Below are 15,749 nucleotides of genomic sequence, written 5' to 3' on the forward strand. Positions count from 1 at the left end.
TGAACGTGAGATGCCAGCAGAGGTTCAACCTAGGGCAGGTGGGAGAAACCTTCATCTTCCACGTCGACCTAGTATAGCGCCAGTCCTCCTTGGATAGGGTTCTCTCTTGCCAAGCTCATTGGGTTTCAGTTAGCGTGGTGATGGTGTCAAGTTCTTAAGAAATGACTACGGACAATGGATGAAAATTAGCACACACAGCTAATTCTGGCTTATTTACAACATCTTGTCTGTCAAATAAACAAATATAATAAGATAAAATAAATAAAATAAGTTGTTGACTCATCCCATGGAGATGGTATGTCCCTGGGGGCTCTAAGCTAAATCCTGGGTGGGGCATTTAACATCTGTCACCAACAGGCTAGCTTGGTGCGCTAGCCTCCATCAGTGTGTGATGATGGAGGGATGTGCAAAATACCAAAGTAGCTGGGGAAGTTGCAGCACTAGCACCCAGCACATGCAGAATGGGTGTCTGTCTCAGCCATTTTGTTGCCAAATGTGCACGCCTTAGCTGGTGACTTGACCTCGTCCATGGTGAGGGAAGGTTCAGGCTCTGTCATTGAGTCGATTTCATTGTATATGACAAGTGGTAAGCAGTTAGTATGGGGCTAGGACACACAGTACCTACTACTATTTGGTGACAGCTCAGCTACTAAACTCAGATAGCTATGCAGCGCCAGGCACTGTTAAGCAGCCAAATGGTTAGCTTGCTCTATGAAATGTGTTTGTAGTCTGTTATCCACATCAACCATCTGAGAGTTTTCTTCTGGTAGCGAGAAGAGGTTTAAGACTGAAATGAGAACATTACATAAGGCTTTTATAGAGAGAGGAAGTCCCTCCTCTAGGGAAGAATGTCACATCTGTCTGCCAGTCAAGAATGGCCTAGTGTAAAATAGCTTCTGGGGGACAGTGCAGAAAGGGTGTCATATAGTGAAATACCAAAACAAATATTGAGAGAGATCGACAGGTGAGGCAAAGGGCCATCAACACATAATCTTCTTATTCTTCTTTTATGGCGGTTAGCATCTAGTTTATTGGTGCCTTACCACTACCTTCTCTTCTAGTGGATCAGACAATAGACTTACAATTTAAATACCCATAACAGAAACATTAATAGCAAATTAGTGGTTTTAAAATCAATCTGTACTAACACGTTATTGTCACATTCACTTTGACAGTCCTAGCTCTCTACCCACGTAGAGCTAACAAGAAAGGGTTTTATATACTCATATACTATTGCAGAAAATATTTGTAAGCTAGTGGCTGTGCAGCAGAGTATTAACAGTTATTTCCCTGGACATTTAGGTTAACTGACCACCTCCACTGTTTTTTCCTTCAGCTGTGCTGACAGCAGATAATTTCCAATCTTTATGCTGCAGTAATGATGATATCTTGGATGACACATAGTTCCCAAGTTAATAGTTTAATCAGCAATCTAGTCAATATTTACCTTCGCATTTAGGGATTGGCCCACTCCACATGACTTTTCCTCCTTCTAACTGACAGGAGATGGTCTCGGTTCCATGGCTTTTGACGAAACCAACTTCACAGACCACAGAGATGGAACTGCCAAGCTGGAAACTGTCTCCAAAGCGGCGAGCGTTGATGGGAATGCCAGGGTCTGGGCACTCATTATGGCCAAATGCTGGGGTAAAAAGTTACAAGGAGGCACAGATATGATTGGGAAGATATTGGAGATTGGTTACTCACAGAGAGAGACAGACACATACGGTACACAAGGAATATTATTAGAGAATATGACACCTATACTTTACAGGCACTCATAGGCTACATTTTGCTCATCATTTTGATCTTTCTGAGAACCAGTCATAGATTCATTGCTGCAACATGATGTCTTGTTCAGTTCTGGCCAGGAAACATCTATAAATGTCTCCTGTAATCTGTTCGTTCTGTATTCCAGTCATGTCTTTTTTTTACACTTTTTCTGATATTGGTCTTTTCTCATGCGAGAGTATATTTGCACTGTGTTTGGGTTGGATGTAACTTCTGATAAAACATGCCTGCTTCAGGACATGACCTGGCCCATTGGATTATAAGGCTGTCAAGTCCAACTTTGAAATGTCATGTTTTCCAGCACACCAACAATATGGTATGAGCATGCAACAGACATGATGAAAAATGACAACTGCAGTGACCCATAAAATAAAAAATGTTATATGTGAACAATATTTGCTGAAATCACAGATAGACTACAAGAAACTTGTGGACATAACCCTTGAACAAACAACAGTATGATGAGAAGATCAATTTTCTATATCTTTTCTATATCTAAAGTACACAAATATGCTTTCCAACAAATCCAAAACTACTTTATGTACTGTGCAGTTGTATCCTGGTGTCTGACAAGCTAGTCATCAATTCAACTAAGACTCACCTTGGTTTTGATCAGTTACAAAAGTTTTCACAGCTGCCAATTTTACATTGAAGAGTGAACTTCTGAAATGCTAACTGCTGCTAAAACCTTTATGTCTTGGTTTCTATTTTGACAGGTTTAAGACACAAGAAACTGTTTAAAAGGACCGTTTTTTATTTCCTGGAAGGTGTACTGTTTCACTTCTGAACAAAAGTAAGCTAACAGTTTCCGCTCACTTCAAGTCTTTGTGCTAAGCAGGGCTAATTACATCCTGGATGTCGCACAGAGATGAAAATATCAGACAACAACCAATTTAAAACTTCAAAAAAAGTGTTCTGTTAACGCATTTCTTTCCACATTTTCCTTTGTTCTGCAACCTACACCCCTATTCTTAGCTGCTGTAATAACCACATAACCCTTCTATCAATAAAATGTGCTATTTGTCTTTCAGTGTTGTTAAAGCCTCCAGTCTGATCTAACATCAGATCTACCTTCTTGTGTTTGAAAACAGCTTAATTCTAAAATGAAACATCCACTATTTAAAAGGGCAAAAATCATTGCTATAAATAAACTTAGAATGAACTACTTGTAAGCCATTTTAACATTGTTTAGAAAATGGTTTGAGTTTTGATTGTGACAAATTACATTTATGTCACAAAATGGTTTAAAGTTGGATGGATATAGGATAGCATATAGGATATAGGATGGAGTTTCACAATGAAACCACCTCACCCATAATTCAAGCATCAGAGGTCTAGGCTGAAAGTCATGCATAAAATTCATATATGGTTATATGAAAAGTGCTGCTTTATAACTTCAAAATAGAACAATGCGTCAGCCTCAGAGTCTCTTGCATTATTCTGTCACCAAACAAAAAAAAAAAGATCTTAAATCACATTGTTGTAACCATGTATCAAACTTCAACTAGGAAATGTAACCCTATTTTGCAGCAGAACAAATAAAACTGTATTGAAATTGAAATTTAAAAAAAATAAATAGGAAAATGACATACTGCTATAAGTGATATTAAATCCTCTTCCTGACATGGAGTGATCAGCTTGAAACTCTAGCCTCAATGTGTTGGTATTGGACGTCAGATGGGAAGGACTCTCAGCTCCAGAGAACCTCCCGATGACACCGGCATCATTTGTCTCACCATCTTTCACTGTTAGGGAATCGTAGGGTGCCTCTAGGTCAAAGTCATTAAAGGCCAAGTGGATTCTGGATCCTGGCTCTGATTGGATGAGCCAGACACAGTTCATGTTGTTCCCATAGCCTTCTGGGTAATCTGGGGAGAGGACAGTGCCTGAGGGAGCTGTGAAGTTGGACATGCAGGGGACTATGGGAAGAAGACCATTACAGAGGCAGAGACAAAAAGAAAGAGAGGGACACAGTCAGAGAGGGGGAGAAATGGAAATTTAGGAGAGGAAAGGGAGGAGGGGGAAAGAGATACACAGATATTTTTTTTTTCTGTTAAATATTCATCTCCATAGCGTCATCGGTCATCATCTGCTCCAGGCCATAATAAACTCTGTACTGTCACCATGGTGACAGGTCAGATTGAATGTTATCAACATCACAGCAGAGCATATGACATGGTTTTTGAGAAATTCTTTCCTCTGCAGCCATGTCCCTGAACATTACCTACAAATAGTACTTTAATGTAATACTTACATATGCATATGGGGATGTTTGCCGACCACTGATTGTTGTCTTGGCAGGAGATAGTTCTCTCTCCAATCAGCTCGAAGCCAAACTGGCATTCAAACCTAAGAATCCCTCCATTTGAAAAACTGTCCCCTTCCCTTATTCCATAGAGAGGAGTTCCAGGGTCGCCACAACTCTCCTTGTCTATTTCTGTAAAGACACAGTTTCAAAATTGGATATTAACATATTAACATCTTTGTGGACCTTCGTTAAGTCTGGAGATATTTGTATTATTCTCCTAGTAAACAAATCCTGTCAAAAGACCAAAACTAATAATGAATTTAATGGATTCCTGTTTACAATCGTTGTCTGTGTTGCCAAAAACCTAATGTGGCCTCAAAATCATCATTGAATGCCTCCATTGCACTGGTTGACACATTTCTTCGTTAAAATGAACATACACAGCCCTGATGTAAGTACTCACAAGAGCACCAAATGTATACTAATACAAAATATCCCCACACAAATTCACTATATACTCCTGTTAGATTACTGTTTGGTAGGTCTTTTTGAAAAATTAAGTATACTGTATATTCATGTTTTACTGTAGTTTTAAATATTACATTGAGACCAAGCAGTGGGCTGAGAGTCACAACTGGCTGGGGAAAAGATGGACTAGGTTATTGTGGGTTTTGGAGCTCTCATGGGATTTGTTGAAAATTATAATATAGAATATCAACTTCTTAATACTTCAACATGGATCTTAACTTAAGATTTGTGGACACTGTATCTCTATCAAAAAAAAGACATACAGCGGTTGGCAAAATAAAGTTAATTGCATAGAGTAGAAAAATTAAGCTGCTTAATCAAAACTAAAAACATTGGCATAAAGGTGCATTGTAATGTGTCAGTTATTAACATTTGTCAGCTGGGAGGTAATTTGTCAAAAAGTAATATTTGTTAGGAGGAAAATATTCATGTTGAAAATGAACAGTGTTCACAAGTAAAAACAAGGTGGAGTGACACATGAGAAATATACAATAGACTGTGCCAACTGGCATGCAGGCTTGTAATGCTGACCTGAGGTGCAGTATGTTCAGTATGCTCACTTCAAAATATGTTTTTCCAGAGTCCATTATCATCAAGTGTTATATTTTGAATACCCTGAAACTTTATGTTCTCACACCATGTGAGGCAAAAGAGATCAGTTAGGGCCACATGGAAAGTTACTATTATACATCTATCCGGTGTTTAAAAAAAAAAAAAGTTACAATGTCAGTTACATTTGGCAGCCAGCTCTTTCAGTGTCTGTTGCTGGAATCTAGCTTTAACAACATTTATGCAAATGTCACCATACAGTGTTATCAGCCCCAAATATCCAATGGTCAACTTTTCCTGCTGTGAAAAGTCATGCTACAGTACAAGAGCTCAAGACATCATCCACTTTGAACAGAAATTAAAAAAAAACGATAGACTCTTGCTTGAAGACGACTGGCTCTTGGTTTGCTGCTTCAAGCAAATTTCTAGAATGTTTCTACTTCTTAGTTCATGTAGCCTAGAGCAAGTTTGTATCCATATCTATCTGTATGCCTTCCTTTCTCTGAGTTTGCAACATGTTTTTCTTCATTTAGTCTGACTATAGGGTTAACAGAAAGAAGAAAAAAGAAAAAGAAATGCGGATTTAAAACAAAAGAAAAACACAGACCACAAAACAGGGGGGCATAAAATGGACCAGAGGTGGGATAATAAAAGACAGCAACATCTCAAACACTCAAAACAGCTTTCTGATGAAAGAATGCTTTAAGAAGACATTTAAAATACACCTGATCTCGATAGATAGACCAATAAATAACCACAGCCCCATCCATCAATCTAAGTGAACGTCCAGGCACAAAGGAGTTTCCTAAGGTTTTGATATAATTTGGAACAATGCTATTTGATGCGTTAAAAATTATAGGTAGAAATTTGAGCTGAAAAAAGTATGACTGGACAACATATTTCACTTTAGCACCAAAAGAGAGATCTCTATCAAAAAATAAATCCAAGTTTTCTAGTAGATTGCTTACTGTTTTTGGTCAAGAAACTAAGCTTAGTGTGAAGCAGGCTGGTAGAATTTGAGTGCCAACAACTATGACCTCAGCCTTATCATCATTGAATTATGAAAGATTTTAGGACAGCCAACATTTAACTTCACTGAGGCAGGCAAACAGATTATCAATGCTGCTGAGGTTTGGAGAGGGACAAATAACTGTGTGTCATCTGTATAACAGTGGTGAGAGATACTGTGCTAAGCTTTTAAGAGCAGATCATTAGGAACCTTCATGGGGCTGTCTCTGTGCTATGGTGAGCTCTAAAACCTGACTAAAAGCTGTGAAGACTATCATTACTATTCATAAAAGATATTAATTGAGTGGAAATAATTTTCTCAAGCACCTTACATAAAAATGACAATTTAATTGCTCTGTTATTATTGAGTAATACAGGATCCAAATCAGGCTTTTTCAGTCATAGTAGAACGATTTAAAACAAATGGGAAAATAACCAGAAGTTAAACAATGTTTAATAATTAAAAGAATAAAATGACCATCATATGGGAATAGCTCTTTTTAAAATGTATTTAGGATAATATCTACAACACAGGACAATTATTTCATTTGAAAGGTTATTTCATATAGTGCTGAGATGCCGATGGCTTGAAACTAGGAAAGTGAAGCAAGATTATTGTTGGAGGAGGGTATAGATTTTGGAGATGAGGGAACATTTGAGACCAAATACTCTCTATCCTCCCACTAAAATGAGCAGTGAATTTCTCTGTCCAGTCATTTCCAGGTACAAGATCTGTGCTGGATGGACCATTGAGAACAGAATTGATTACACTGAATAAAACAGATCCTTCTTTGATTCTAAATAAAGGTGCCACTGTGGCACCATAATTCTCTTCAAAATTTCAGATAAGGTATTTCTGGAAATATACCCACTATTTCCCCAGCTTTCCTCTCCTTTATTCCCCTGCTATCCTCTCCCATTTTCAGTATTATTCACAGGAGTGGTTCATGGCAGCAAGCAAAGGTGGGTGCCTGTGTTTGTGTGTGTGTGTGTGTGTGTGTGTCTGAGTGCGTGTTTGTGATGTATTGCATTAATTTCCATCATGACACCGTCTTTATGAGACCCACAGACTCAACCAATCACTACCTACCTAACCCACATGCTTGTGCCTGAACACACACACACACACACACACACACACACACACACACACACACACACACACACACACACACTCACACACACACACATTCACACACACACTCACACATTCACACCAGCAGAAGAATGGAGAGCAAATTGCTTGGGAGAGAAAACAAGCATACTGTTGGAACATTCCTATAGTACTGCTACACACACTTTCACTCCCTGAACATCACATAGTGATACACATACACACACACGCACAAATAATCCTATTGTGTTTGTAACAACAAGGCTGATGGGATTAGGCTCCTTAAACCATATGTATGTGCATGTGAATGTGTATACAGTACATGTGCAACTTCAATATTATGTTTATGATTGCACATCAAGCCCCTATTCCATTCTGTTCCATCTATACATTCTATCAGGCTCACAATATATTGTCCATGGGAATACACATGTATGCACACAAACTGTACACACCACACAACACACATGCCCTATCTACGAGAGTACGATAATAGATTTTTGGGAGGATAATGAGACTGGAGAGGAAAAAAAAAACTTGCTTATTGGCTGGTTTCTCTTTTGTGACCATTGCAAAAATGATTTTACTGCTAGGGTGCTAATACTGATCAAATGCTGAATGTATAGTTGTACAGTTACGTTCTGAGTCTGATGTTCATATAATATCATATAAATTGTCTACTGCAAGTTCTGGCTGTTGATGGGCTTTATTTAGAATATGTGCATCCCTTATCAATGGCACTGACGCAAAGCCAAGATGCATTAACTCATTAAACCACATGAAATCATAATCTAAGGTAACTATAATAGTCATAAAAGAAGAGAAACTGAGTGTCTATTATGTGCTCTCAAGTAGGTATGCTTTGTGAAGATGAAATGAGAGATTCAGGCTGTCTAATTAGCTTGAGGTTGTCTGAATCTGTGACCTAAAGGGAGTGACTCAAATTGACTTGTTCACACTGTAGACATCAGTGAAGATGGTCTGTTGAATGAAAATTGCCACCTTTATTACTACAATACAGACGTTTTTATATAATTTTTTTTTCCTGCCTCTCATAGCTTCCAAAGCAGGCCACTGAGGAGTTTCGGGAGATTGATTTGATAAGTGATGTGTATAAGAAAGACATCCATTTTCTGTTCTCATTAAAATACACAATCTCTGTTGGCTCTTGTTACACAAAGTGCACAAAAGGGATCGATGATGTAACTCTGCAATAAATGTAACTTTCTTCAAATTGGTCTCCAGGATCACGTATAATAATTGGGCTATTTCCTTTGATCTGGACACATCACGGTGCGGAAATATTTCTCTCCGCTCTCCTGTAGAAACTCTTCTACTACAGAACCGCACTCTGTCTTATGACCTTGTACCTGTAATAGGCTTGTGATTCCAATATCATCAGTGAATTTCAGGATGTGCCTGCCTTCACAAAGATTCCTACAATCATCCATGTACAGAAAGTACATGTGAGAGAACAGCACACCATCTCTCACCATCTGAGAAAAGAAAGTTACACAATCTGAATGAATAACTAATTAAATGTTGCACAATTGCTTTAACCACACGGTGTGATATCAAAACAAGTGAATAAAACCTATAAAAGACACACTTAAGAAAGGTTAAAGAAACATTAAACCATCTGGAGTTCCATCTTGATGAGCCTTTCAAATGACCTCATGATCAATGAGGACTTAACAACATCTTGTATGTTATGCATAAGTGCAGCAGTGCATAGTCAAAACGTGTCAGTTTAATCTATTTTTGTATTTTAGGAAATCCCTTAGATAGGGAAGTTGCCAGTTATGTTCGAATTGGCCATCAGTCAGAATAAAAAACAGGACAAGTCTTCACAGTCACTGGGCCAGCTCAGCTGCCCAATGCCATACATGATTTGAAATGTATGGATTATATTATTAAGTCTTAATGAGAGAAACTCTCCATTTTTTGCAATGAATTTCGACTGAATGAGCTAAAGATATAGTATTTCAATATGGGTAACACTGGTGGCTACAAGAGGACTGAATATTACATGAATCAATCATTCATGACTAGAAAATGAAATGCTGTTTACAGTTCTGGGATTAAGTAAACCCGCCCTTCCCAGGTTACCTCTAAGGCACACATGCACAGATTTGCACATGTACACACACCAACACAAAAAACAGCCAGCTTTGGCTCAACACCCCTATACTAAGGTTGACTATAAAATTAAATCACATTTCTAGTTATGTTGTGAATGAATATTTCATGAATTCATATTTCATGCTGTTTCAGTCATTTTGAATGAAATACTGTTTAGTACTGTGATTAAGAGTCTGCTCAGTACCTTGACTACAGTATTGTAACAAGATTGAAATCCTTTGGGTCCTGGCAACCCAAAAATCTTAGGGGTGCAGGAAAAATATATACTAATGCTGGTCATAATGGATGGTCAACATTTTAGTCACAGGATGAGATTACCTTTATAAAAATATGAAAGGTTGTTGTTATTGAGCCTAATGATGCTAATGAAGTTTGGTCATCTACTAAACATGTTTGGCATTAAAATAAATTGAAATTTTAATTAAATTTGTTTCCCTCATGGATTGTTTCACCAACTTGCTTCCTCTGTCTGAGGGAAAAACAGAAACACAGAAACACAGAAACAAATGAAGAATGAATACATAGAAAAAGAAAGACTGACTGACACAGGAGTGATCAGCTAAAAGATAAAGAGAGATTTTTGATACAAGAAATGAGTTGAGGCTGAGGCTGGAGGACACAACAGCAGTGCATTAGAAACACTTGCAATAACACACAGGGAAAAGTATGAATGCACAAATGGAGGGAAAATACAAACACATACATACATACAGACTGTAGTCTCTTGGTCCCTCTCAACATACACAAACACACACCAGTCAACCAAGGGTCAACTGGGCAGTAAAAATCCACCTTGACATCTTTCCACCCCATAAAATACAGCCCATATTAAAAACTGTTAAAAGCAGATGAAATATCTAAAATAAAATCTCCAAAGTAAGAGCTGACGTTATTCCGTGTGATGAAATACTGAAAAGAGAAGAGAGAGAGAAAAAAAAAAAAAAAAACGCAAACAAACAGATGCCCAAAGATGAATTCCACTGAAACATTAAGATTCAGTGAGGATAATTTTCACTTGTCACTTGTTGTGATTTCACATGTTTGATGCATAGTTCTTAGCTGCAGAGTAATACCAGGTAAGCTAATAGCATGCTATGAGATAAATCTAGAAAAAATGTGTCATGAGATGAACATGTGCACCATCAGACCCTCCTTTACTACTGGCTATGAAGCAGACACTTGACGTTTATGCTGCATTTTGTACTCTCCTAGCACAGTTCTATATAACACAGCATAATGGGATAACGCCAGAAGGATGCACTTATAAAAAGCCAGGGCTCACTGGAATGAGTCATAGCCGGAAACAATTTCTCAGAATCACCATTCACATGTATTTCAATACAAATAGGTAAGACTAACTGCAAATATTTGAAGTTAGTGTTCTGTGTTTTGTATAATTAAGGGCCACCATATTGAAAAAACACTAAAATGCAAGTAATTACTTACTTCCATATGCCCTGCAGGCATATTTACACTCTCCGTGAACTTCATTAGGAACACCTGTACAAACCAATGCAAGCCAACACAGCTCTGCCATGAATTCTATTTTATAGTTTTTATTGAGGTCGTAGTGGGTGCTTAAATGCATTATGTTGAAAAGTGTCCCTAATATTTTGCCCATTTCATGCCCCCAATCAAGTACAGATTTTACCCCAGGCTGGTGCAAGGGGGTCTCTGACCTGTAGGGGGCCTCCAAACCCTCCCAAACTGTGCCCTCATCCTGGAGTTGCTTTTTGCTATCAAATAAAATAAATTAATTGAGTGTGTGTGTGTGTGTGTGTGTGTGTGTGTGTGTGTGTGTGTGTGTGTGTGTGTGTGTGTATGTGTGTGTGTGTTGAAATAGGAAACTAGGGCTAGGTGGTGACCGTGAAAATGTAGGGTGTGAGGGGATGCTTTGAACATCATGAATAACAAACATTGGAGCAGTGGAGGAGCAAAGAGAAAGACAAACATATAAAAGCATATCAGACACATTCAACCTAAAAAACACAACAACACAAATCGTCTGTCTCCACTTTTATAAAAGTTGGCATGCTCGCAAAAGTCCTGTAGAGGACAATGCTAACAGCAAAGAAGAAGTTATCTGCCAGCCTGGAGCCGCCTTCCCCAACGTGTGTGTAGCCTTGAGGATGTTTCTCACTTTGCTGGTGACAAACTGCCATGGAGAGTGCTCATTTTCCCACAGGGTGAGGATTAAAAATGATCTGAGAACATGGATGAGTTCATGTTGCTTGAACTCAACTCACTATCAATACTGGCAATAGAGTCAAAAATCATCAGAGACCATGTTATTGAGAAGTGTTTGAGCAGAAAAGCCAGCAAGAAGACATACACATATTTCTCTCATACATTAGGCTATTGGTTATCACTGTGTCTGTCAAATGGGGAAACACTGGGTGTTTTTTGTTGTGAAGCAGTCATAAGAAGCTCTATTTATGGATTGTAAGCACCAACCATGATCATTCACCATCAAACACGTGTAATATAGCGTTTTTTCGTTTTCAAACAATGAGGAACAAGAAGGAACAGCCATAGTGAGTCATGCTCTGCTACTGTGTGGAAAAGTACTCATGCAGTGGAAAGCATGAAAATAGCTTTAATTATTATTGACGGTCTTGTTTATTAAAAGAGGGTGTGTTTGTTTGGCTTCGCTACAAACGGGTACACCAGCTGTTCTGTTGTTTTTCTGACAAAAGCCTGATTGCTGTAGTATTAAACATTACTACGGCAACAACAGGTGCCACCAAATCTCAAACACATGTAATGCACAGCCTTCTCATTTAATCTCACTAACTGATTGGTATCCTGACAGTTTTGATGAGTTGTGACAACCATATGTGTTGTTACACAAGACACACATCTGACATCACACATAACAGTGTATGTGACAATTCAATCACTGTGATGTACAGGTGTCTTTATCTTCTACATCTCTGGTCAACATGTCGCTTTTCTATGCAGCAGGTGAGTAAGGGCAAATGAGCACCTGTGCCTGATCCAACAGTCAGGAATCAGCTGGTGCCTCTAAGTGGACCAGAAGGTTTACTCTGTGTGAATCCCACATCAATCCAACTGGCAGCTGCTGCATTTAAATTATAGAAAGCAATGGCGCCCTAAAATCCCACTCTGTGGCTGCCCTTAAAGCCTCAAATGTGACAAGCTGGTGATGGAATACTGCTGAAGCCCCACAGAGATCTGACAACATTTTGAAAAATAGACTTAGCAACCAAAACAAAGATTACAAACCAATATAGGAGAAGTGACAGTAAGACAAGTGCATACTATTTGTCCTTTTCCTAACACTCCTGTGGCCACACACCAGATGCGAATATAACTGTTAATCATATGATACTCTAAGAGACAAACTTTTCATGTACGTATGTTACATCTGTATGGCATCCTCTGTGACCATTACAAGAAGAACAACATGTGCATTTCTTCTGTCGGCTTTGTGTTTTATGAAGTGATAACACATAGTCACAAATTTGATATGCACTATTTATTCCATACATAACACAATGGAACTATCTATTTGCAATCTGTTTGCTATTTGTGCTGCATTTCATGAGGTTATGTATTCAAAACCAAAACATGCGGAGCACAAAACATGTAACATAGTCATCCCTACCCCCGAAAAAGGACAACAAAGGTACATTTGTAGATATAAGTAAAACACGTTAAATATAACTAATATGTAAATTATTCCTTGTGGAAAAAAAAGAAGTCAGGTAACCTTTTTTAAAAATACCACATGGAGAAACCCTGGCCTGCTTCCATGCATCAAAACATTCAATATCCTTTTTCATTTGATAGAAAAATAAAATAAATGACTGTGCCACTGTTTTATTGTCGCTGATCTCAAACCAAAAAGAATATTTAAAGTAAATAGTATACTTAGAAGGCTTCCATATATAGATATTGTATAGGACAAACATACACACACACAGATTTATTACACTCTAAAACCTCAATGACCTCTCTTTATGGACTGTGCTGAAATATATAAGCTTTTGATAAATTCATTTGTTTATGTGGTAGACAGAAACTCACTGAAACTGTAATGTAAATGATGTCAATAATGTTGCAGTGCTCATTTAAATCTATGGCTGTGACATACCTTGGTTAGGGTAGACTGACGGATTGCTGCACCGAATGTGTATAATGTATGTGTGTGTGATTTGTATGCCTTACAACAGGGAGTGGAGTCAAAGTGTTGCCAGGTTGGTGACCTTGACTTTAATAATAGATGAATGGAGACAAGACAAAGAGAGGGACAGAGAGAGTGAGACAGAAAAAAGCAGAGTGAAAAATACAAAACATAGACAGAGGACTGGTCATTTGACAGGTGACAGAAGAGAAGAGGGGTGTCTCATACAGGAAATGGGCTGAGATGAAGGAAGGTAGAAAGCAGAGAGACATAACATAAGTGCATTAGAGGGCCACTGACAGACAAAGTTTTATGATTTCAGAAAGAAGGGAATGAGAGAATAGGGGATAGAGAGGGGGGCTAATGAGGAAAAATGAGATGGAGAGAGAGTTAGAAAGAGACAAGGGAAAGGAGGAGCATGTGAGGAGTGAAAGAGGTGAGTGACTTGGTAGGGCTTCGTTGGCTCACTGATGGAGGACCTGTCTGACACATACACACAAAAAACACAAACGCACATACAGTGTGTAGTGCATCAGTGACTTTGCAGCAAGGCTAGAGTTACTGATAATGTTTATATTTCATAGCCAAGGTCTATGGGATGTGGCTTTAGGAATACACACACACACACACACACACACACACACACACACACACACACACACACGCACACACACACACACACACACACACACACACACACACCCCTTTCTCACATTTCTCAAAACCACACGCACATCTCGCACAGCCACCCACAGCCACCGACTAATAACAGAAGCACCCAACTTTATAGTAAATCTTGTGGTTGATGGAGCCAGCACTCACAGACAAACACATTTATCATGCATTAAGTATTGATAGAATTATTTCAAGGTATTTGGGTGTGAGTGAAGATATATACATCCAGGTGAATGTTTTCTGTGTTTTTTTTCACTGAAGTAAGGTTGTCATGATACCAGAATTTTAAACTATACTAGTATAAGTAAACTATACTCAATACCACTTTCGATGCCTTGTTGAAAATAACAGAAAAAGTCCTCGGCACACAAAGTAGGATAATGTTTGTTTTTAAATGAAAACTCACGTGGTGGATCCATTATTGGAGACAATACCATAATGTTGTTTCATTTATGCAGCCTTGGGTGGAAAATCTGATTATAGATATGTTTTTTTTTTTTTTTTGTTATATATATATTTTTTTTTATAGCTTTGGTACTTTCAATACTATATATTTGTATAATTAACAGAGATCATATTGTTTTAAACAGTATTGATACTTTTGACAACTTTACACCACTATATGAGGAGCATTAAGGAGAAACATTATTGCTGTGGGTTATTAGAGTATAATATAGAACACGGGTGATGCTGGACTTTTCAGGTTGACACTGATTTTTGACAATAAAAAAACAAATAACAGTAATAATATTACAAACATATATAACAGATATAATAAGGATCACTTAAATTTGGTGAATTAAATAACTGTGATCAAGATTCATTATGTACCAAGCAAGAAAAGTAATCTTCATAAATCTATTTTCGGCATTTCTGTACTGCAGTTTCCTCCTACATCTCAGCTAAAATATGAAACAAAACCAGTTTATCTGTGGGATGCTAACAACAGCCGAAAAATCTGGCCAATCCAGAACAGCTAACGCCTACAATAGCGACAATTTTCTGTCATTTGATTAACCTTGTGGGGTAAATACAGTTGAAATGCATCACATTGGTCTGTATGTAAGTATGGAATAAAACTACTGTACTGAATACAGACAGTTAAATCTCTGCAAAGGAAAGAACATCAGACCACCATGCTCACGCTATGGAGCATTATCATAAGCATGGATGGATTTAAATGGTGGTTGCCTCCATTATTTTTTGTATTGATCCCTATTGGGATATTACCCAGGAGAAATGAATTAGGCGACATGCAACTATTGTGATTAAGTTTCTAAGCAGAGGCATTTTTTTATTTAATTGAAGTTGGTTTTATTTTTAAACATGCAGTTCTTTATCAATGTATGTGTTTTAAACTATAGCATGGTTTGGAGCACATTCAGGCTTACACTACTTACAGTAAACTACATTTAAAAAAAAAAGACACATTGGTAAAAAGACAGATTTGTGGTACTTTACAATTTTATATTTGATTAGTTAAGTACCCTATATTATATGAGATGTTTAAAAATGTATTATATAATATGAACTGCTGTCATATTTGA

At 37.8% G+C, this 15,749-nt stretch overlaps 1 protein-coding gene across 1 annotated transcript in view; it reads right to left on the reverse strand.

The window, feature by feature from the left end:
* The window catches only part of LOC128373891 (CUB and sushi domain-containing protein 3-like), a 276,110-nt gene that overhangs the window by 93,393 nt on the left and 166,968 nt on the right, over positions 1 to 15,749 (reverse strand). The window contains exons 12-14 of the mRNA XM_053334086.1: positions 4,046 to 4,228; positions 3,384 to 3,710; positions 1,448 to 1,642 (exon numbers count right to left, since the gene is read on the reverse strand). Coding sequence (XP_053190061.1) covers positions 1,448 to 1,642; positions 3,384 to 3,710; positions 4,046 to 4,228 — 705 coding nt within the window. The remainder of the gene's footprint in view (positions 1 to 1,447; positions 1,643 to 3,383; positions 3,711 to 4,045; positions 4,229 to 15,749) is intronic.

This window comes from Scomber japonicus, chromosome 15, assembly GCF_027409825.1.
Source record: "Scomber japonicus isolate fScoJap1 chromosome 15, fScoJap1.pri, whole genome shotgun sequence".
In the NCBI taxonomy this organism is placed as follows: domain Eukaryota; kingdom Metazoa; phylum Chordata; class Actinopteri; order Scombriformes; family Scombridae; genus Scomber; species Scomber japonicus.